Raw genomic sequence first — 23,419 nt, 5'->3', positions numbered from 1 at the left:
AAGCGCAATAGCATTTGAAAAAATACTTTAGGTCACATTAAGCTTTGTGGCTAGTATGGGTATTGTCATTGTTAAAGTAAAAATAAGCAATTAGTGTGGTGAAAAATAAAAAATATGTTTTATTAATAAGGTAAAAGTAATTTTTAAAAAATGAAACAATTTTAAGCTATGCAAATTCTCATATAAATGAGAAATAACTTTACAATCATGTAAAATGTATACATTATATTTGTATACATTACATTTGTATAAAACTTGAACATTTCAAAATACTTTCCTTAGTCCTTACTGCAAACTTGTTCCATAATCAATATTAGTAGCCCCCATTTTACAGAAAGGGAAACTAAGTTTCCAAAAAATTTACGACTTTTGCAGAGATCTGTGGAATCGCTATTATTGTTTTATAATCAGATTGTGTACAATTTAGGTTAAATGACAATAGGTTAATCTCATGCTACAAAATTGAAAATTAAGAGATGAGGTCTGAAAGTGACAACAGTCATAATTTTCCTTAGTTGATACAAATGAGACAGGATAATAGATGATAGCCCATTAGAACAATGATAATGATAACACCAATAACAATTATTATTTACTGGTGCTTACTATAAGCTGTTAGTATTCTAAGTGCCTAACTTGTATTCACTAATGAAATTCTCGCAGTGCCACTGTCATTTACCCCTCCTTTCCGGATGAGAAAACAGAGGCAAAAGAGACTTCGAGTAACTCGTCCCTAATCAAAAAACAGGTTTTCATTTATTTCTCTAGATCAGTGTTTCTCAAAATATATTGATCATTCATAATTTATTACATGGACCACCAACAGTTTCAAACTTAAAAATGATTTGGTTTAGGTGTATTCCACAGAATTAATATGCAAGTTTAATTATGATTTTCTTAGCAATCCCATTATATTCTTAATAATTATGACATTCTTAAGGTCATACAAGCTCTTCACTGGATTCTCTCAGGCATTTTCTGTCATGTACCACTTAGTTGTCAAGGTTTATTTAATCTTGCTTACTTAATATTGATACAATGTTGTTTACTTTTATAAAATTTGCAGTTTTAATGCCATTGCCATATTTTGCTGTAGCTCTGTTGTTTTTTTTTTTAAGAAAAAGTGTTCTTTCATGATTTACTGAAGCCTAATAGTAGATATAAAAATGATAACAAATACTAGATCTAAAAGTCATTTAACTAATAAAAACATTTTGTAAAGTTTCACTTCTTACAGCAAAAATATTTACATTAAATATTATTGCCAGGAAGCTTGTAAAAAATGCCTCAACATGAACAACAAATTATGAGTGGAAAGAAGAATACACTTCTGGCAAAATTTCATCTTCAAATGACGTTGTAGAATATCACATAATATAATATAATATAATATAATACACACAATGGGGAAAGACAATTACTACCACATGTTTAGATACAACAGATATTGCTTTATAGTTGGACAAACCATGAGAGAAGAATTACATTTGGACAACCGGTATACATGCCAGGTATATACGGGGAATAACTTCTTTTTTCTTTATCACTAAAGCTTTATATTTTTATAAAGGTTTTATCAGCAAAAACTTCTTGTTTCTTTATCACATAGCAAGAAAGATTCTGTTGCTCTGGTTTAATTCACAATATTGTGTAAATCAAAACATAGATGTGTTGAACCAAGGTTCGTTCCAATAAAGAATGATACAGAACTGACCGTTTTTGTGCAGCAAAAAAGCACATTTCTAATAAGAAGTCTTACCTGAATGACAATCCATAAACTGCTTTACTCGTAGAAAAAAAGTTGGTATTAACAATACGTATCTTCATCTTTTTTAGCATTATGGAAAATAAGGAAAATTGTGAAGAAAGTTGAACATTAACCATTGGTTTATATCATTTCAGAGCAGAGTCTGCAGAACTGTGTGGCAGGTACAATACTTTAACACTAAAGTTAAGAGGAAGAGGTACTGAGGCTAATTGTAGAATTGAGTGATGAAACTAGAATATTTCTTCAGAACTCTGACACTGCTATGAAAGATCACTTTTGGCTGGGCGCAGTGGCTCATGCCTGTAATCCCAGCACTCTGGGAGGCTGAGGTGGGTGGATAACCTGAGGTCAGGAGTTCGAGACCGGCCAGCCCAACATGGCGAACCTCCATCTCTACTAAAAATACAAAAATTAGCCAGGTGTGGTGGTGGGCACTTGTAATCTCAGCTACTTGGGAGGCTGAAGCAGGAGAATTGCTTGAACCGGGTAGGCAGAGGTTGCAGTGAGCCGAGATCATGCCATGGCACTCCAGCCTGGGTGACGAAAGCAAAACCCCGTCCCCGCTCCCCCCACCAACACACACACACAAAATCACTTCCATGATTGCATAGGGCTTGCCAAGGTCACTTTTCTCTACAATATATTCAATATTTTGTATTTCCTAAGCTTATTATCTTAATGTTTAAATGTCACAGTTTTTGGTATTGAGGATAAGATACAAGGATTTATTAAGATCAAAACGAGAAATGAACAACTGCTGTTTCACAGTTTAGTAGCATGTAATAAATTTTTTTATCAGAGGAAATATTCTGCCAAATATTAAGATACATTGAAGCTGGCAGAGACTTCCAAGATTATACATTACAATCACCTCAGTTTATTAAAGAAGACACTGAGGCCAAGAAAAGGTTAACTATTATAAAGCCCTACAGAGTTAGCGACATAATTAAAACTAGAGCCACACTTTCTATATTCCTTCCTCTAATACAGTTTCCGAGATGTTCCACCCAATTTCATGCTATTATTCTCAAATCGACCTATGAAGTTGGTATCATCATGAAAGATCTGTCTTTACAAAACTCTGATCAAGGGCAGAAAATGGTATTTTTGAAGTGTGTAAGTACAGGCATACCTCTTTTGATTGTGCTTCATTTTACCACACTTTCCAGATACTGTTTTCCACAAATTGAAGGCTTGTGGCAACCTTGCATCAGGCCTCTGGATAACTTGTTGCAGCTTCCACATTAACACTTGCCGCTTCATCTTGCACTTTCATGTTATGACGACGGCTTCTTTTTTTAGACCTCATGAACCAACTTCTGCTTGCTTCAGACTTTTTTCCTGCAGCTTCCTCAGCTCTCTCAGCCTTCCCTGAATTGAAGAGAGTTCGACTCTTGCCCTGAATTAGGCTTTGGTTTTAAGGAATGTTGTGGCTGATTGGATTTTCTATCCAGACCATTAAATCTTTCTCCATATCAGCAATAAGGCCGTTTCACTTTCTTCTCGTTCCCGTGTTCACCGTAGCAGCAGTTTTCATTTCCTTCAATCGCTTTGAAGGCGAGCCTTTCAGCGCCACTTTTCCACCAGCATGCGCTCACCCCATGTCTCCATGTTACATTGTGGTCATTCTCACAATATTTTAAGCTTTTTCAGAGTTATCATTACTGTTATGATGATCTGTGATAACTGATCTTTGATGTTACTATTGTAATTGGTTCAGGCCCCACAAACCACACCTATATAAGATGGCAAACTTAATAGAAAAATGTTGTGTGTGTTCTGACGGCTTTATCAACTCACCACTCACCTGTCTCTCTCCCTCTCCTCAGGCCTCCCTATTCCCTGAGACACAACAATACTGAAATTAGGCCAATGAATAATCCCACAATGGCTCTAAGGGTTCTAGTTAAGTGAAGAGTCACATGTCTCTCACTTTAAATTAAAAACTAAAAATGATTAAGTTTACTGAGGAAGACAGGTCAAAAGCCAACATAGAATAAAAGCTAGGTTTCTTGCATCAGTTCACCAAATTGTGAATGCAAAAAAAAAAAAGCGATTGAAGGAAATGAAAAATGCTGCTACGGTGAACACGGGAACGAGAAGAAAGTGAAACGGCCTTATTGCTGATATGGAGAAAGCTTTAGTGGTCTGGATAGAAAATCCAATCAGCCACAACATTCCTTAAAACCAAAGCCTAATTCAGGGCAAGAGTCGAACTCTCTTCAATTCAGGGAAGGCTGAGAGAGCTGAGGAAGCTGCAGGAAAAAAGTCTGAAGCAAGCAGAAGTTGGGTCACGAGGTCTAAAAAAAGAAGCCGTCGTCATAACACGAAAGTGCAAGATGAAGCGGCAAGTGTTAATGTGGAAGCTGCAACAAGTTATCCAGAAGATCTAGCTAAAATAATTAATAAAAGTGGCTGCACTAAACAACAAATTTTCATTGTAGATAAAACATCTTCTTGGAAGAAGATGTCACATAGGACTTTCTTAGCTAGAGAAAAATAAGTTAAATACTGATGTTAAAGCTTCAAAGGATAGACTGGCTGTCCTGTTAGAGCTAATCCAGCTGGTGACTTTAACTTGAACCAATGTTCATTTACCATCCCCCAAATCCCAGGGCCCTTAAGAATTATGCTAAATCTACTATGCTTGTGCTCTATAAATAGAATAACGAAGACTAGATGACAGCATATCTGTTTACAGTATGGTTTACTGAGTATTTTAAACCTACTGTTATCTGCTCAGAATAAAAGATTTCTTTCAAAATATTACGGCTAATTGACAATGCTCCTAGTCACCCAAGAGCTCTGATGGAGACGAACAAAGAGATTAATGTCGTTTTCATGCTTACCAACATAACATCCATTCAGCAGCCTGCAATAGAGGAGTAACTTTGATTTTCAAGTCTTATTATTTAAGAAATACACTTTGTAAGGTTATGACTGCAGTAGACAGTGATTCCTCTGGTGGATCTGGGCAAAGTAAACTGAAAACTTTCTGGAAAGGATTTACCATTCTAGATGTCATTAATAGCATTCGTGATTCATAAGGAGAAGGTCAAAATACCAACATTAACAGAAGTTTGGAAGAAGTTGATTCCAACTCTCACGGATGATTTCGAGGAATTCAAGATTTCAGTGGAGAAAGTAATGGAAGTGTGGTAGAAATAGCAAGAGAACTAAAATAAGAAGTGGAGCCTGAAGATGTTAGTTAATTACTGAAATCTTATAGTAAAACTCGAACAGATAAAAAGTTGCTTCTTAAGAATGAGCAAAAAAAGTGGTTTATTGATGTGGAAACTACCCCTGGTGAAGATGCAGTGAACACTGCTGAAATGACAACAAAAGATTTAGAATATTACATAAAGTTAGTTGATAAAGCAGTGGCAGGGTTTGAAAGAATTGACCACTTTGGAAAGAAGTTTACTGTGAGTAAAACACTATCAAACAGCATAGTATGCTACAGAGAAAGTGCTCATAAAAGGAAGAGTTAATTAATGGGACAAACTTTGTTTTTTTGTTTTCGTTTTTGTTTTAAATGCCATAGTCACTCCAGCTTACAGTAACCACCAACCTGATCAGTCACCAGCCACCAACACGGAGATAAGACTGTCCACCAGCAAAAAGACTGTATCTTGCTGAAGGCTCAGATAATTTTTAGCAATAAAGTATTTTTTAAAATTAAGGTATGTACATTGTTTTTTAGACATAATATTATTGCATACTTAATAGACTAAATTATAATGTCAACACAAATTTTATATGCACTGGGAAACCAAAAAATAAAAATTGTGAGGCTTGCTTTATTGCAATGGTCTGGAACCAAACCTGCAATATTTCTGAGGTGTGCTAGTTTTCGAAATAGCTATGTGTAAAAGCATATGGGCAAACCTATGTCCTAGGAGAACTGACAATTCAAATTCAACAAGAATGAGTTTCCATCACGTCCAAGACTCAGATAGTACTATCAGCCATATGTAAATGTTTAGGTCAAAGATTCACACATAATGATCTGGAATTTAGGAGGTATTGATCATAAGACTATCACACTTAATCTGAAACAACGGGTTACAGGAAAAAAATCATCACTTAGAAACTTTTTTTCCTATTCCAAACTCTGAGTAAATTGATTTTCCATAAATAACACATTAGGGAAACCTTTGCTAACTATCCTATTGGGAAAGTGGACCAGGACAATCGAATCTGTATTTATTTACCAAGAGTTAAATCACAGTGTCCTAGAGGAGCCTCATCTACGGACACATAAACAAGGGAAAGGGCAGGCTGGTGGCAAGGCTGAAAGAGCTCTGGGACTTCTCCGTACTTCTAAGGCAGAGGTAGGAAAGAACCCTTAACAACTTGACATGAACTATAGCACAATCCAGTTCACCTACTCATGGTTGATTTAGTGGTGGTGACAAAGTTGACTTAGAGATTTTTACTCAACATTAGAAAGGTTTTTCAGTAGCCTTTTATTCTTTTTATAGATGAAGTCTTACTCTGTCACCGAGGTTGGGGTGCAGTGGTGCAATCTCGGCTCACTGCAACGTCCGCCTCCCAGGTTCAACTGATTCTCGTGCCTCAGCCTCCCAGCTAGCTGGGATTACAGGTGCCCACCACGACGTCTGGCTAATTTTTGCATTTTTAGTAGAGACAGGGTTTCACTGTGCTGGCCAGGCTGGTCTTGAACTCGTGACCTCAAGTGATCCGCCAGCCTCAGCTTCCCAAAGTGCTGGGATTGCAGGGGTGAGCCACTGTGCCCCTCCTCCAGTAGCTTTTTGTGGTAAAGTATTGGTAACAAAACTCTGCTAGAGATCTGAAATCATATCCATTCCAAATTATATTCATCATCATCATCATTCAAAGATTGTTTAGAAACCATGCTCTCTCTAGTCAAAGGATTAGGCATAGCAGAACAGAAATATTTATAATAATATCTATTCTACTCCAGCCAAACAGCATGGGGCAAAAACCATGGCTCAATTCACCTTTATGTCAGCTGGTCCAAGAGACAGCATGGACTTCCACCCATTCCCCTCCACTCCAGTGGTGGTACCAGGGCACTCCTCCTCTCCCAACTAGAGAGTGAGGGAAGAACTTCAAAGAGGAGGGAGCTGGATAAAGGGATTCTTTAAATATTATCTTAAAACATTTAATATTTTAATACCCTTTAAATTTCTTTAACAGTATAAAAGTTTGAGAAATGAACTACAGTGTAGTACATCACCAGGTTTAAAGATTGGCCTCTGGACAGCAAATCAGAATAGGATTGCAAAGCCTCTATAAATGAACTTGCTTTTACTTAGTATATCACAATATATTTGCTCAGAGAAGCATATCTACTTTCAATTCCTAAGCATGGATGTCCCGATCAGTTGCAATAAATTTAACTTAAAACCCCCAGCGGTACTATGTAACCACAACTAAATCCATCTCAGATGTCATCTCATGGAGACATGAGTCAAAAATCAGAGGACTGATGTCAATCACGCATGTGGATATTATTGCTGCTAAATATTGCATGCACGCGTGTTCTGGCATGTGCGTTTTAGGGCCTTGGTACTGTTTTTTCCTCTTTTCTTTTTTGCATTATGTAATTATTTATAGGGAGTAGGCTGGTAACCATGGCCTAAAATACATTAACTTGAATTCAAAAGCAAGATAGAAAACTGTACGACTTTTTCAATGAAAAAGACTTCAATGATCCCTTCTGTGGGTACAAGACAAAGTTTCACTTCACAAAATCATGGAGTCTTATAGACTTTGGATTGGAAAATATTTTCAATCTCACTATTTTCAACATCACTCTGGTGCTTGCACCTTAAATACAACCTCTACGTTAGGTGTTTGTTTGACTCATGTTTGAACACCTTCTAGGACTTCCTATTAGATCTCAGAATAGCTCTTAGTGTTAGGAAACTCTTTCATATTTGAGCCAAGATCTTGTTTTCCGTAATTTCTGTTACTTGGTCCTAACACTTCCATTCTTCAGTGCCATAAAGATCAGGAATAATCGCCTCAAATGATAATCTTTTTTGAACCTCCAAAAGGAGATTTTTTTTCTTGTTGCTTGTCTTTTCTTCATTAGCTTACTCATCCTCTATATCAGCTGTTTCTCATATATGGTTTGAGTCTTTTATCTATCTTCTTTGTCTTTCTTGAACATGGCCTAATTTATTCTGTCCTCTTAAAGTACCATTGTGTAACTCCTTTTCAAGTTTTACTTTAAAGTGATTCACTGCCCCAAGTTGAGGACCAGCATTAGATACACTGGAAGTCATTCCTTTCCTGTAACCTTTTAAACTATTTTATGTCCATTGCATTTTATATTCCATTATTTTATAATGTCATCAATGTTCTGTTTCCACAGGTAGACTGTTGGCTTGATGTACCAGTCCACTAAAGCATTTTAGCATCTCACGCTGGCAGATGCAGAAGAGCTCTTATTAAGCAACTGGCCCAATGCTGCCCTAGTCCAAATGCAAACCCCAAGGACTAGAGAAAGCTATTTATGACACAACTGGGTGAAGAGCCTAAATTGCTTGATTCCTAGACTAGTAACCCTCTACTTCTTTTTGTGAGCTGCTCTCCCATTTACCTGACTGCTAAACAAAAAGCAGTTTCATTTCGGTGTCTATGATGAAGAAATGTTTGTTTATTCTCAAACTTAAGTCATCTCCCATGGGTACAAGAAATCAGGGTAGGAAGGAGGCTTAAAGAGGTTTAAAATTCCCAAGATGTGTCTGTGGGAAGAGATTTTATCTGTTAATATGAAACAGAGAAGATGTGGAATGTGTTTGAACAGAGTCCATTTAAAAAAAAAAATACAAAGAAGAGGACACAATCTCAAGGAAACTGAAATCAGAGAATGGGAGAATTTAGTGGGGAAGAAAGAAAAGAACATTTCTTAACATAGCAAACACACAGCCTCGAATTTCCATTAAGAGGACGATTTTTGTTTTATCTTGATGGTGAAGAGGCTGGTAAGTCTGTGCTACAATGCACAGAGTGTTGAACGTGAAGCCAGTTACTGAGACTGAATGGGTCAAGTGCCTGTTTTATGTGTCCATTAGTGTTGTGTAGCTGTTATAGATGTAATTAGTTTCTCCACATATCATGATATATTTGCCTCAATATTCTTTTGCCCTTCATCTTCTCTTAGAAATTCACCACCTGCCTAGAAGCTATGAGGCAAGGAACAACCTTTTTTTTTTTTTTTTTTTAACTTCTCACAAGTACCTTGTAAAATAGGTGCGATTATCGCCATTTTCCTGATAGAAAATTCTGATTCATGTAGACAAGTTTCATACAGTCTCAGACAACTGATATAAGTCAGAACTTTTTTTGACTATGTATCTGTTTGATGTCAAAACTCAAGCTATGGGAAGTGGATGACAACTCAGGATTTGTGATCAGAAAAATCTGGATTCAGATTCTGATTCTGTTGCTAGCAGTATAATCTCTGACACATTATTTAATCTTTCGGGCTTCAGTATCCCTATTGAAAAGTGAAGAATATACTAGAGTTTGTATCTTACGATTGTTGAAAGAACTTGATGAGAAAATTTACAGAAAGCTTTTAGCATAATGCCAGGTACATAGTAATAGTCAATAATATCCGTTATCACTAATAACTATAGTCATAAAAAATAACTGCCTTCAAAACTAAGATCAAGTGTTTGATTTCAGTGACTTTTTAAGTCTGTTAAAGGAAATATCATTTTGCCATTTCAGGTTTCTTTATAATCTGTTTGTAAACAAAGTGCATCAAGAAGATAATATAATATGGTCTTCAAAGGCTAACAATTTTTTCTATATGAATATTTAGTCTGATTCTTTCTGTACATACACAAACCATTTTTCGTTATTAGTTTGATGACTTTATTGAAATATATTTAGATGATAGATGATAGATAGATAGATAGATAGATAGATAGATAGATAGATAGATAGATAGACATTTACACCTATTGAGGTAAAAAATAATTCGCCAAGTTATTTTGATAAAGTAGGAAGATTCTTTGACCTGTGTTTCAGCTGTGTGAAGCAATAGAAGATTTTCTTCTTGTTGTGCTTTCATAGCATTTTTGTTTGAATAATCCAGTCTATGAGTAGAGATTTTAATTTCTCCATTTTCTCACTCCTAATTTTATGTATCCTATCCCTCATAAATGACTTTCACAGATATTTCCTCCTTTTGTCCTTTCATCAACCCTATGAGTTGGGTAATTTTTATTATTTATCTTTTCACCGAGATAGAAATTGAGACACAAAGAGGGTGAACAATCTGGAGAACTGTAAAAGGGAAGGTGGCGCTTCACCTAGAATTTCAAAGGAACCTGAAATGGCAAAATGACATTTCCCTTATCAAACTTAAAAAATCTTTAAAGCTACAATTCACTTACATTTAGCTTTGAGGTAATAGATTTTATAACTATTAGTAAAATTCCCTAAAAGGCATTGTTTCATACCTTACTATACATACATTTCTTTCAAGCCTCAGAATAGTACAGATTCTTTTACAAGCTATGATTAGTCAAATTTATTCTTAAAACTGCCTGCACTTGATTAAATTAATTCTCCAAATTTTTCACTGTCTCTGTCTCCAATAGTATTTTTTGTTTTTTATCCCGTTTTCTATCTAAGTATTAAAAATTACCAGTATTTTATTTTTACTTTTTTTTTTGGAGACGGGGTTGGTCTTGAACTCCTTTACTCAATCAATCTTCCCGCCTCTACCTCCCAAAGTGTTGGGATTACAGGCATGAGGCATTGAGCCCAGCCTAAAAATTACCAGTATTTATTTTTTAAATGGCAGGTTTCACACACTATAATTTTCTTTTTCTTTTTTGAGACAGGGTCTTGCTCTGTTACCCTGGCTAGAGTGCAGTGGTGCAATCATGGCTCACTGCAGCCTCAAACTCCTGGGCTCAAGTGATCCTCCCACCTCAGCCTCCCAAAGCACTGAGATTACTGGTGTGAGTCACTATGCCCAGCCTGTAAATCTTTAATTTTTCTTTCCCATATTTAATTTCACTGTTTTGATACAAAACATCTCTGAATTGACACTACATAATCACATAGGAGTGCTTCTGTTTATTACGTTAATCAATATTATAGCTATATACACATTTGTTTTTTTCAGTGGACTGTGACTTACTTGGAGATAGGAGGAGTGTCTTACTCATCTTCATATCTCCAGGGCCTTAAAAAAGAAGGTTACATCTAAAAGGCCTCAGTACTTTTTTTAACTGCTGATAGAGAAAAGAGTTCAATTTAATGAAAACTAATAGCTAGCATTCTTTATTTGGGATCTTTCTCTTTCGTTTGTTTTTGTTTTTTTAGAGGAGAATTATATCATTTGGTAAACATTCAGTGTTGTGCATGTGGAATCTCTAGCCGGAGGAATTATTTCCTTCTTTTTTTTTTTTGAGACAGAGTCTCGCTCTGTCACCCAGGCTGGAGTGCAGTGGTGTGATCTCGGCTCACTGCAAGCTCTGCCTCCTGGGTTCACACCATTCTCCTGCCTCAGTCTCCCATGTAGCTGGGACTACAGGCGTCCGCCACCACGGCCAGCTAATTTTTTTTTTTTTGTATTTTTAGTAGAGACGGGGTTTCACCATGTTAGCCAGGAGGGTCTCGATCTCCTGACCTCGTGATCCGCCCGTCTCGGCCTCCCAAAGTGCTGGGATTACAGGCCTGAGCCACAGCGCCCAGCCTACTTCCTTCTCTTTCCTGAAGAAGCTGATTAACTCTGCTGTTCTGCACTTCAGCAAGGCAGAAGTGTCTCCACAGAATATGGCCTTACAGCAATAGAGAGTGGAAGAAAGACAAACATCTGTTCCCCAACTATTAATTTTACAACAGAGGCAGATATTAGAGTGGGAAACATCCTAGTTTTCTTTAGTGAGACTCTTTTCATGCCTGAAACCTTTGGACTTCAATCTGATTGCTCTTGGCGTTCCTTTGCTTCATTTTGTTCATTATCTCTTCATCCTTCTTCCTCTCTTTCTGTATCACTCTTTGGCTCCCTCCTTCCCTCCCTCTCTCTTTTTCTCTCTAATATTTTTTTCTTTCACCTGACCTCCTCTTATTTCCCCCACTTCGCAGTCTTCTGTGAGTTGGCATTTTTGTTTTGTGACAAGCTGCTTCCTAAGAATATATGTGACACAGAGCTAACCCAAAGAAAACTTACAGGTTGCAGTGGATTATTTATAAATAATTGGGTTTGGGAACTTTACAAGTTGAATAAGAAATATAGTCATTCTGGAGTTTGAAAGTCAAAACTAAGATGTGTTAGTTTGTACTGTTAAAGCAACCTGTCTCATCATGTTAGGACAATAAGTAGAGAAAGCTATCTGATCTTTTCTATAAGCGGAGCTACTGCAGCTACGGAGAACTAGATACGGGATATGAGCCCAGCGCTTTGCATCTTGAAGACAGAAGTTCTATTTCCAATAGATTTCTCCTCTAAAAGTTATCTAGCTGGAGCCAAACTTTTGAAATAAACATTATAATTCATCAGTGGGCAAACTGTCATCTAGTATAATCCAGTATAAATTGTCCTTATCTAACTATCTAACCTTGATGTCCAGTCTTTTTTTTTTTTTTTTTTTTTTTTTTTTTTTTTTTTTTGAGGCAGGGTCTCGCTCTATTGCCTAGGCTGGAATGCAGTGGCATGATCTCGGCTCACTGCAGCCTCTGCCTCCCAGGTTCAAGCAAAAGTAGCTGGGATTACAGGCATACCACACTCGGCTAATTTTTGTATTTTTAGTAGAGTCGGGGTTTCACCATGTTGGCCAGGTCGGTCCTGGTCTCCTGACTTCAGGTGATCCACCCTCCTCAGCCTCCCAAAGTGCTGGGATTACAGGCATGAACCACCACACCTGGGCCAGTCATCTTAAATATGGCTAAATGTTAAAATCAGTGTTTTTCTATCTAGGGTGATTTTGACCTCCAAGTGCATTTTGCAATATATGGAGACATTTTTTGTTATCACAGCTTGGAGAGGGGTGGAATGTGTTACTACTGATATAACATGTAAAGGCCAAGAATGTTGCTGGCCATCCTAAAATGCACAGGACAGCTTGACACAACAAAGAATTATTCATCGCAGAATATCAATCAGCCCAGGTTGAGAAACTCAGACTGAAATGCTTATTGACCTGAAAACCTGTAAACCCCACTGTTTAACCGAGCCCTTGGTATTCCTATAGAAACAATGATTGATTGACTGTGAAAGTCTCTGTCCCTGGTGGCATTTATAAATAGCATGTATTAGAATCAAATGCTGATGTTGATCCTGGATTTCAAATAAAAATATTATTTTAAAGTAGCATATGCTTCAGTGGAGAAATAATTTGTATGGTCTACTGGATTAGTCTTTGATACCATAATTTGAGCTCATTTTTTAAAAAATAGCCAAATCTGGTTTTAAGGTAATTCTCTGTGCCTGGGGTCTTAATTGTGTGTCAGTTTCTCTATGCAAATCTATTGATTTTGGCAGACTTACAAATTTGGCATTCAGGCAAGAAGAATATGTCAAAATTGGCTCAAATTTCCTGTGCTTCCAGATTTGTTAACAGTTTCTTTGTTTTGTATTCATTTATTTTATTACACATTTTGCTTTTATACATTCCTTTCCAGGGTCCCAGTACAATTAAACTGCAATTCCCAGAAGTTTTCTGCTATGTGCACAAAAACGGAATCTAATATTTGTAGATAATGAATTCCAGCAGGATCATTCTGATAGCTCTGCACTTCTAGAAATTCTGACGTTTTGGATCTCCCCCTTTCTGGCTCCTATCCCTCTACTTCCCTTCCAAAGAAGATCCTTTGCCTCATTCATTTTCATTAAGCTAACTGGGAGACAGCATTGACTCACGTTCTTGTTTCTGAGTTTTTCCCAGAAGTAGGCAGAACAGAGTGCAAGAAATAACATTGCATAAGAAGATTGTGGCTTTTATTTCAGGGTCTCTTTCATTTAGCAAATAATGCAAGTGGCACGCTGTGTGTTTCGTTTTAACTTCGTTAAGCTTGTGTTTTCACAGTGGATCTTACAAATAGTGGTCAATGGCAATTTCACAGAAATGGAAGTCAGCATTCTTGGATTCTAATCCTGGTCCTTCTCTTACGGTGCTGTAAAATTTGGGCCACTCAGTTCTCTTTTGGCCTTTATTTTCCATCTGTAAAATGGATGCCTGGAATACTAATGTTCCATTAATGTGGCAGGGTGCAGCCGCAGAAAGATAGGGTGGTAAAGGGTGGGGAGAAAGAATGCCTTTAAAAAAAATCCATCAGAGGGGCTCTATTTTAATATACTTTATATAGAAATGACACTGTAGCTTTCATCTGTGTATCCAAAAGCCCAATCTAGAAACTCGCATTGGCCCCTCTAGAATAAAAGATTTTAAACATCACTTCCTCCATGAAACCAGTTTCTGGTCTTCCTATTACTCACTTAAATGTGACTCTTTCTTTCTTATGAACTTTCAAAGACAGAGAAAATTTTCTAAAGAATCCCATGCATCTAATTTACCTGATGCACGAATTCTTGCCATAAACAATATTCTTGACAGCTTCAATGTCAGAATCACACACCTGAAGGAACCTAAATAATTAAGCTGGTCCAGCCACTTCAATTCACAGGAATTCATAGAAGATGCTCAGAGAGAGAAAAGTGAAACTTGTTGAAATCGTTAATGTACCTAGGGTTAAGTCACTTGATCATTAATGGAATAATGGGGAGTGCAATAAAAATAATCCTATAACTTGTATTATGGTTGACAATTCTCCCCATGGTTCTCATGTTATAATTATGGGCCACTTGAAATCCTCTATATTAGAAGTGAGCTCATTAATGGGAGGAACCCTATTCTAGTGTGGATCTTACAACTAGTGGTCAATGGCAATGTCACAGGGGTTGGAGGGTGTCTGGGTTCCTGGATTCTAATCCTGGATCTTCCATTTGATTGCATTTACTTTGATCAACTCAATTCTCTTTTGAGCTTTATTTTCCCATCCATAAAATGAAATGGTTGGAGTACTTATGTTTCATGACTATGGCAGGGGGGCAGTGGCAGAAAGATAGAGAGTTGGTGGGGAACATCTTCTTCCAACCCATACCCAGGTCTTGCACAACACACATGAGGGTAAGTGACATAAAAACAGTATCAAAAAGTAGATACCTATGACTGTTTATCAGATTAAATAAGAGGCTCAATGACTTTTATTTTATTACAGCTGGAAACCTGAGCTTAGGTCTACCAACATTTTCTCTTTCCCCATTTTCTCCTCTGCTGTCTTCTTTTCAGATGTGCTTTCATTGTGTAGACCACTAAGAGGACAATGCAGGGGGAGGGCCAAGGAAAAACCGGGAAATAACTAGAGGTAACAATATAGTACAGTAGAACAGAAAAGAGTGTGGTCAAGAGAAGTAGCTTCGTTCAACAACAGTCTGCAGTCCTCTTCAGTACTAAAACCAGCAAAACAGACACACAACACTAGGAATGCCACTCAGAGGGCTGACACCAAATTATTTTTTTTTTAAAGATATGTGTAGGCTATTTGGCAAATGATGACAAGGTCTGGCGGAAAATACTCGGCTAGAAAATCAGACAGCAGGAAAGGAGGGATGAAGAAAAATACAGAAAAAGAATTATAGAAGAAAGATGAATGGAAAAAAAAAAAGACAGGAGAAATTATTTTTCCTAACGAGAAATGCAAAGTTTTCCACCGGACAACTGTGACTCTTGGCTGAATAACTTATGTATCATGTGAATGAAAGTGCAGGGTGGAGGGGGCAGTCCAGGAACATGTGACTTACGTCCACTTTGTCTCTGAAGGCAATGGGTTTACTGCAGGTCTCAAGTGCACCACTGAGTCACCAGATCACCCCTCAAGGAGGTAGCCATGACTGTTACATAGAGGCTGGAAAGAGCAGGAGACTGGAAGTCAGAAACCTACATTCTGGACCAAGCTCCATTTGCTGGCCCTTCTTGATTTGTTGTGGAATCTACGAGGCCAGTGTCATCATCTGTTAAGTGACAGGGATAGATTTTTTCATGATCCTTGAGGGCCTTTCAAGCTATAGCATTTTTATAATTTTAATAACTACCACTTCCACCCTTGTTAGATTACGTTTCTTGAACAAAATCGATATCCTTCCGTCCCTCACTTCTACGTCACTGCCCCAAAGCGGTTATATGACTTGAAGATGTTCCTTTGGAGTCTTTTCCAGCTCTAAAATCTGTGACTCTAAGAAATCCACAGTTTACTTAATTCCTTAGCAATACAAAAGAACAGTCATTATGTCAAATCCAGTAAGTTTTCATTTTAGGTGAACCTATCCATCTTTCAAAATGTATCAAGTCTCACCTATGAGGAAGTTGACATTTTATCAAGCATTTCCAAGAGAATTTCACAGTTACCCCTTTGGAGTTTATAAAAGAGCAGATGATATTAGTAACAGAATCCATTTGACTCTAAGAGACGAGGTCTATGAAGAAAGGGAGAGAGCAGTTTATTAATTTCCTTTGTTAAAGGCTAGGAAGGAATCCTGATTAACCAAGCTGATTAACCATGGGAAAATATTTGCAAGCAGTTGCTGCCCTCATTTAATTAATTACTTTTTTTTTTTTTTTTTGAGATGGAGTCTCACTCTGTCGCCCAGGCCGGAGTGCAGTGGCGCAGTCTCGGCTCACTGCAAGCTCCGCCTCCTGGGTTCACGCCATTCTCCTGCCTCAGTCTCCCGAGTAGCTGGGACTACAGGCGCCCGCCACCACGCCCGGCTAATTTTTTGTATTTTTAGTAGAGACAGAGTTTCACCGTGTTAGCCAGGATGGTCTCGATCTCCTGACCTCAAGATCCGCCCGCCTCGGCCTCCCAATGTACTGGGATTACAGGCGTGAGTCACCGGGCCCAGCCTCATCTAATTAAATTTTAAGCCTCTGTGGCACCTATCACTTGTAAGGGCAATGGATGACTGGTAAGGAGCTGACCAGGCTTTCAAATATGGGACAATCCCTATGAGGAACAATTGTGATTCTAATTCCTTAGCGCACAGGACCTAAAAACTAGCCAGACCAACAATCTCTCAGGTTTTCTTCCTAAGGAGTGAGACATAAAGATAGTGACCTGTACATTTTGACGATTTGAGCACAAAAAAGTGTTCAGTTGTTAAAGAGAGGGGAGAAACGCTTCATCTTTTGAGGAAATAACCATTAGAGAAATTTCATAACAGCTATTTCAAGAAGCTATGAAATCAACCTTCTATTTGAAATAATTTGCAGATAAAATATACATATTCTACAAATAGGTAAAAAAAATTTAAATACGAGATTCAGGAAAGCATTTTTATTCTAAACTAATAAGATCTATATGGTGCACTTGTCTGGGTTTTCAATTTCTTTTTAAGGCATTCGTTCTAGAAAGAGATAGCAATTGATGAAACAGAGTAAGAGTCAGGAAGTTCCTAGAGTTTACTTTTTTTTCCCCTAGGAACCACTAATCAAATAGATTATGGTCCAGATAAAGGAAGTTTCAAGAGGACTCTAGAACCAAAACAGAATTGCCTAATGTAATTGTGTCTTTATTTTTCCCCTTTCTTTGAATCCTAATCAAATAGATTATGATCAAGATACAGGAGGTTTCAAGAGAGGACTCTAGGACCAAAACAGAATTGCCCAATGTAATTGTGTCTGTATTTTTCCCCTTCCTTTCAATCCTAAGAAGAAAAACGAAGGTCAAATGGAACAAAGCAACAATCCAGAAACAAAAGAAGCAGGGGTAAGCTTGCTTTGAGTAGAAAAATGAATAAATAAACAGCACTAGGTTTTTTTTCTTTTCTTTTCTTTTCTTTCTTTCATTTTTTTTTTTTTTTCCTTAAATGGCTGGGAAAAGTGGGAGGCAAAAAACAAAACAAAAAAAACAGACCCTGTCAAACCATTCCTGATTATAAAGGACACAGATAAGAAAGAAAAATATCCCTCATGTTTGTTTAAATTCCAGAGTTGTATATGAAACAAGTACAATATGTCAAGGGTATTTTGAAGTACAGTTTTAAGTAATAAGAACTAAAGAAGAAAAAGGGCTGTGGGAAAGGGGGTGAAAGTTTGCAACATTAGCCAGAACTTGTAAGTAGAAAGTAGTGAGAAGTCAGGTAGTCAACAGTCCTGTGACGTTCTCTCCCAACTGACCAGCCGGGAAGCCAAACTACTAAAGTGAGAAAACCTCCTGCCACTGTGCAGAAATCTTCCTCAACAACATTTCATATGCATGGAACCAAGTTATTATTCATTCAACAAACGTACACTGAACGTCTACTGCTACCATCCCCCGCTTTAGGTATTTGGAGGGAAGATGGTTGCCGATGATCCAGCTCGGACCTATTGAGCCTTTATCTCTAATTTTAAATCACATTTTAATGCCCCTGATGATTAATAATAATTACTCATTTAGTATTCATCCAAATCTGGGAACCTCTGCTTTAAGAGATGCAAGAATTACTAAGACAATTCTTGATTTTGAGAAGCTCACATAAGTAATAGCAAAATTATCAGTTTTTCCAAAATGAGGTTAAAAATGAAAAATGACAGAAGAGGAACAAATTTGTTGCTGTGGGAATTCAGAAAAGGGAGAAATGATGTACTTTTGGGAGTTGTAGATGGAGTGAAGGAAGAACTCACAGAAATAGGTGCGTTCCTTAGGATGTTATGATTTGAACATGTAGAAAAGGAGGAGGAAAGGTCTATTATTTTAACTAATAATAAGAACAAACATGTCTCCAATGGTTACTGAGAATCAGGACCTATTCTGGGTGCTTTATATCACTCATCTCTTACACTTAACCTAAAACAGGAAGGTAGGTCCCATTATTTCCCTATTTTGCAGATGGGAGAACTAAAGCTGAAAAATCTGATGTAATTTGCTGACAGTCACACAGATAGAGATTGGGAACACTAAAAATTAATCCCATATCTATCCTATTCTAAAGCCTCTACACCTCCCAAGAAAGACTAAACAAGGCCAAGAGATGCAGAAGTGTCAGGCATAAGACAAAGCACTCATTGTTACCTTTGGCTGGAGGGTGGCAGAGTTGGGGAAGATAGGGCTGGGAAGGTTGAGAGGGAGCCAGGCTGTGGATGCTATGTTAAACTGTTTGAGCTTTATATGGTAGCAAGAGGAAGGTCACTGAAGGTTTCTAAGCAGAGAATGCAATGATAAAAGCTATATCTTACATCTTAGGTTATGAATCATGGGTTATATCTAACAATCTTAAATGATAAAAATCAAAAGTTTGAAGAGTCTCACCCCGCCTTTAAACAAAAAGTATGGCTAGGAGCCAGGTGAAACTACTGCCTCATAGCTGTCTAGGCAAATTCCCAACATGCCAGGCCTTGAGAAAATTCAACAGAGCAAGGCTTATGAAAGATACAGTGAGTATCTGTTACCCTGCAAGACAAGGACATACTCATCCCTGGAGCTGTCCAAATCTGGCATAAGGATAGCCCTGGGGTATGCAGCATTCTCTGGGCCCTGATGTGAACCCACAGGCCAGTGGGCACAGGAAAGCTATGGGAATCAGTTTTGGAAGAATCCAGACTCCTGACTCCCAGCCCTGTGCTCATTTCAACAAATCATTTGGTATGCCACTAAATATGTGACACTGAGCAAACCTCTTTACCTTTCTGTTCAACATTTAGAAACATCCCTTTCCTCATCTGTGAACCAAGAAATTGAACTCTGGGTCTCAGATTTCATGATTCTTCATCCTTCTTCCCCTCCAACATACCAGCAAGAATAACCTGCTTTCATGAGAGGCCCACTCAGCAGGATTTGGGGGAGAAGCAACATCTCCTGAGAGCTTCTATAGTTGGAAAATCTCTTAGCTGAGAATAATTGTACTTTCTTAGCTTTATGAAGCATTCCAGTCCTCCCTCACTGAATTTGATCTGGTCCAGGGTTATCCTTTAAAGTGCAAACTGGATCACTGATGTCAAAAGCAATTCAGCAATACAGGGCACTATGACCATATCCAGTCACATGCAGGGAGTTCCTCATCCTAACGTCGGGGAATTAATGCCCTAGAATCCAGACCTGTCAGAGCTCAAGGATATTCTATTATTATTTGAGAGAGTTTTTTTTTTTTCAGTCTCAAAAGATGGTGTGTGCGCATATTCATAAGTGAAATTCCAAGGAAGTTAAGAAAAGGCTAAAATTGTGGAGTTCTTGGGGGCTGGGGGAGGGGGGTGCAGGGGGGGAGAAAAACCGTGATGCATTTTTAGATGTTCACAAACTCCAACTTTCAAAAATGAATTTCCAAAGGGATAAAAATGTTTTCTTCCTAAGAGATTATCAATTATGTGGATCCAAGAAACTGCCAGAGAAGTAAGGGAGAAAATGCAAGACTTGTTCTGCTCTCAGAAATATTGCTGGTAGAACTGAAATGAACATATGAAGCCACACACCTTTGAAAGAACGTCTTAAACTTCATTAATTCATTGGACAACATCCAGTAATTCACTTACAGAGTGTGACTTGTTCCTGTAATCAATTCACCACAAAAATCTGAGGTATGTTAAACCTATGGCTTCACCTTCTTTGACCTCCAACCAGGGAACGGGAGGGGAAATGACTGACAAATGCTAACATTAGCAGTGAAGCAAGCAGAATTCCAGGACCAGGGAAACCCACATATTGAGAGTTACCTCATGGTTATTTATTTTTATAGGACTGACCATGAATATGTATTCTTTCTCCACATACGAGAAAGGAAAATATGTCCAAAATTTGTGACAGAATTAACAGCAGGACTGCTAACCTCACATGGGAGACTCCCGGGAGAAGCAAGCTACAGGGACCACCCATGTTCTTCTCTGGGAACTAGCTTATGATAACGTCACTGTCAGACACTCAAGGACCCCTCTCTGCCTGGTGTTGACTGATTTCTGTGAGACCACCAGAAACTGTGTAAATCACTTAGAAGAAATCAGAGTTATGCTGCATATATGTCTCAGCAATCAGGAGGTACAAGCAAGTAGAAGACAAGTCCTGGAAAGGATTCAGGCTTTCTCCTCATTTCTTGCCCAAGATACTAGTCCAGTAACTCCAACACCTTAGCCACAATACACAGGAGGTTAAGATTTATACTGAGTTGAAATTTCATGCACTCCACCAACAGTTGCCAATCTGAGAGACCCCTACCACATATGAGGGCAGAGATTTTGCGGGATGAGCTGCAAAAGGCATTTGGATATTTGAACATGGTATGTACTTTCATCTCCTTAGATATGCAGCCTGGTCCGGCTGTGCTCACGCCTGTAATCCCAGCACTATGGGAGGCCGAGATGGGTGGATCACCTGAGGTCAGGAGTTCGAGACCAGTCTGACCAACATGGGGAAACCCCGTCTCTACTAAAAATACACACACACACAAATTAGCCGGGCATGGTGGTGCACACCTGTAATCCCAGCTACTCAGGAGGCTGAGGCAGGAGAATTGCTTGAGCCTGGGAGGCGGAGGTTGCAGTGAGCCAAGATTGCACCACTGCACTCCAGCCTGGGTGACAAGAGCAAAACTCCATCAAAAACAGAAAAGCAAAGCAAAGCAAAGCAGCCTGGTCCATTGGCTAGCATGACCAACCAACCCCAAAGCTTCCACTTTTCCAATAGTTGTAGAAGAGACTTTGATATATTAACATAGAAAACCAGAAAGAGGGGTTAAGAGTGTCAATTTGAAGCAAAATTGGGTGAGTGGCAGTGCAGGCTGAAGAACTCATTCAAATTCCCTCTGCTGAAGCATCCAGAGAGATCTTCAAAGTTACGTATGTGAAAAATATGTCAGTATGCACACTATACCTCCTGTCACTAACTTTAGGTAAGATAGGTATATAAAAATAAAACTAGAAGGAGAGGACTGATGCCCAGTAACCCAGTCCAACGCCTACCACCAGAAAACGGAAGCCCTCTATCAAAGGAGAAAAAGTCAACACTTAGGATGGATACTTTGACTGAGACTGCCTCAAACAGCTTGGCCTCCTCCAAGCATACCTTCTCTTTAACCTTTGATCTTTACTTTTTTGTAGGTGAAGGGGAGAAGAGGGAGAAATTTGTTTTGGAACAGGTCTTTCAACTTCACTATTTTGAAGATTCTTTTAAACTTCAGAGAAAAGGTGCAGACTACAGTATAGGAAGGATGAGAGAGGAGACAGAAGAGAAATGGGAAGGGAGCAGGGAGAAGATAACTTGTACTAGATTCAGCTTTGTCAACGCCTCCTGAATTCGTGCTGAATGCGTACTTTAACCCTCACCTTATCAGGACAGTCCTCTTTTTGAGAGAGAAGTTGACGCTGAGAAAGAGAGAAAAAGACTTGTCCAAGTTAATCAATTGTTGCGTACAGAGACAGGGCCACCAGATATCTGGATTGACAAACTGAGACACATATTTAAGGACACCCAATTTGAAAGATGGAACAGAGATGACGGGGGCAGCAGGGAGGGCTCAAGAGAGCATGTGAGAGCCGCAGGGTCTTTGGAGTGGAGGAGCGCTCTGTGGGTACCTTGATGTAGGCCCGCTGCAGGTAGTTGTAGGGCACTCTGCGCTGGAAGTCGCTGCGCACATCCTCGCTGACGCGGTGGCGGGATGCGGGGCCCCCGAGGCGCTGGGTCTCACAGCTGCGATAACAGCGCGCCCGCCCCAACAAGGAGCGGAAAAGGGGCAGCTCGGCTCCGGGGCCCTCGCCGAGGGGCGCGAGCGGGTGGCGCGCCGCGCAGTGGCGGGCACAGCGCGTGCGGATTTCCCGCAGGCGCCGGTGGCTGCGCAGCGCCGCTTCCAAGTCGCGCACCGCTTGCCGGTAGTCTCCGCTGTAGTAGGCGGCCGCGCCGCTGGCGTAGAGCAGGTCGAAAGGCTGCAGAGGCCCGGGCTCCAGCTCCAGCTCCCGGCGTGGGCTGTCCGGGGGGCCGGCCCACAGTGGCGGCGGCAGTAGCAGCGGCAGCAGCAGCAGCAGCGGCGCCCAGATGCGCTCCTGCATCCTCCGCCTCCGAGAGGCGCGGGACGGGTACGCTCAAGAGGGCTTCGGGGCACCTCCCGTCCGGGTCCCCTCTCCCACCTTCGCTCGGGGAAGCGCGCCGACCCCGCCGCGATCTGGCTACCCCGCGAGCCCCAGGTGACCGCCGGCGCTCCGCGTACGGAGAGGCGGAGGCCGTGCCTGGCCAGCCGCTCTTAAAGGGACGCCCACAGCTCACACGCTCCTCCTGCTGCCTGAGCCTCCGAGAGCCGCTCTCCCAGGCTCCCTGCGGCAGCGGCGGGGCTGCCGGGGGCGACACACTCCAGCGCCAGCCAGAGAGCTAGCGCCGCTTGAGGCCAGCCGGGGCGAGGCGCTTTACACGAGGGTTCCCTTCTAGTTGCACAGTGGATAGTATTAGCCTTCTTTTTGGGAAATAAAGAAAATCCAGCTTAGCAAGTTAGGGCCTTCATCGTATTAGGGAATCTGTGTATGGCCTCGCAGTTTGCAGAGTGCTTCACCTTCTAACGAAGCCTGGAACGCCATTTCAGACTGAATAAAACCATAGATGCGATGGATACCTATGCAACAACCCCGCACATTCTGCACATGTATCCTGGAACTTAAAGTTAAAAATAAATTAATTAATTAA

The 23,419-nt window shown here is 39.6% G+C and overlaps 1 protein-coding gene across 2 annotated transcripts in view; it reads right to left on the bottom strand.

Moving 5' to 3' along the window:
* Positions 1 to 22,961, bottom strand: part of LOC105470865 (prolyl 3-hydroxylase 2) — a 166,037-nt gene extending 143,076 nt beyond the window's left edge. The window contains exon 1 of one of the 2 annotated variants that reach the window (XM_011723133.2): positions 22,324 to 22,961. In XM_011723133.2, the coding sequence (XP_011721435.2) occupies positions 22,324 to 22,794 (471 nt within the window). In that variant the 5' untranslated portion in view covers positions 22,795 to 22,961. Of the gene's footprint in view, positions 1 to 2,900; positions 2,923 to 22,323 lie in introns of those variants that run through there. The other variant, XM_071090660.1, reaches the window with a different exon arrangement.
* Between the last annotated feature and the right edge of the window lie 458 nt (positions 22,962 to 23,419).

The sequence above is a fragment of the Macaca nemestrina genome, chromosome 2, assembly GCF_043159975.1.
Source record: "Macaca nemestrina isolate mMacNem1 chromosome 2, mMacNem.hap1, whole genome shotgun sequence".
NCBI lineage: Eukaryota > Metazoa > Chordata > Mammalia > Primates > Cercopithecidae > Macaca > Macaca nemestrina.
The sequence above is the reverse complement of the archived record's forward strand: the minus strand, read 5'-3'. Positions and strand labels throughout refer to the sequence as shown.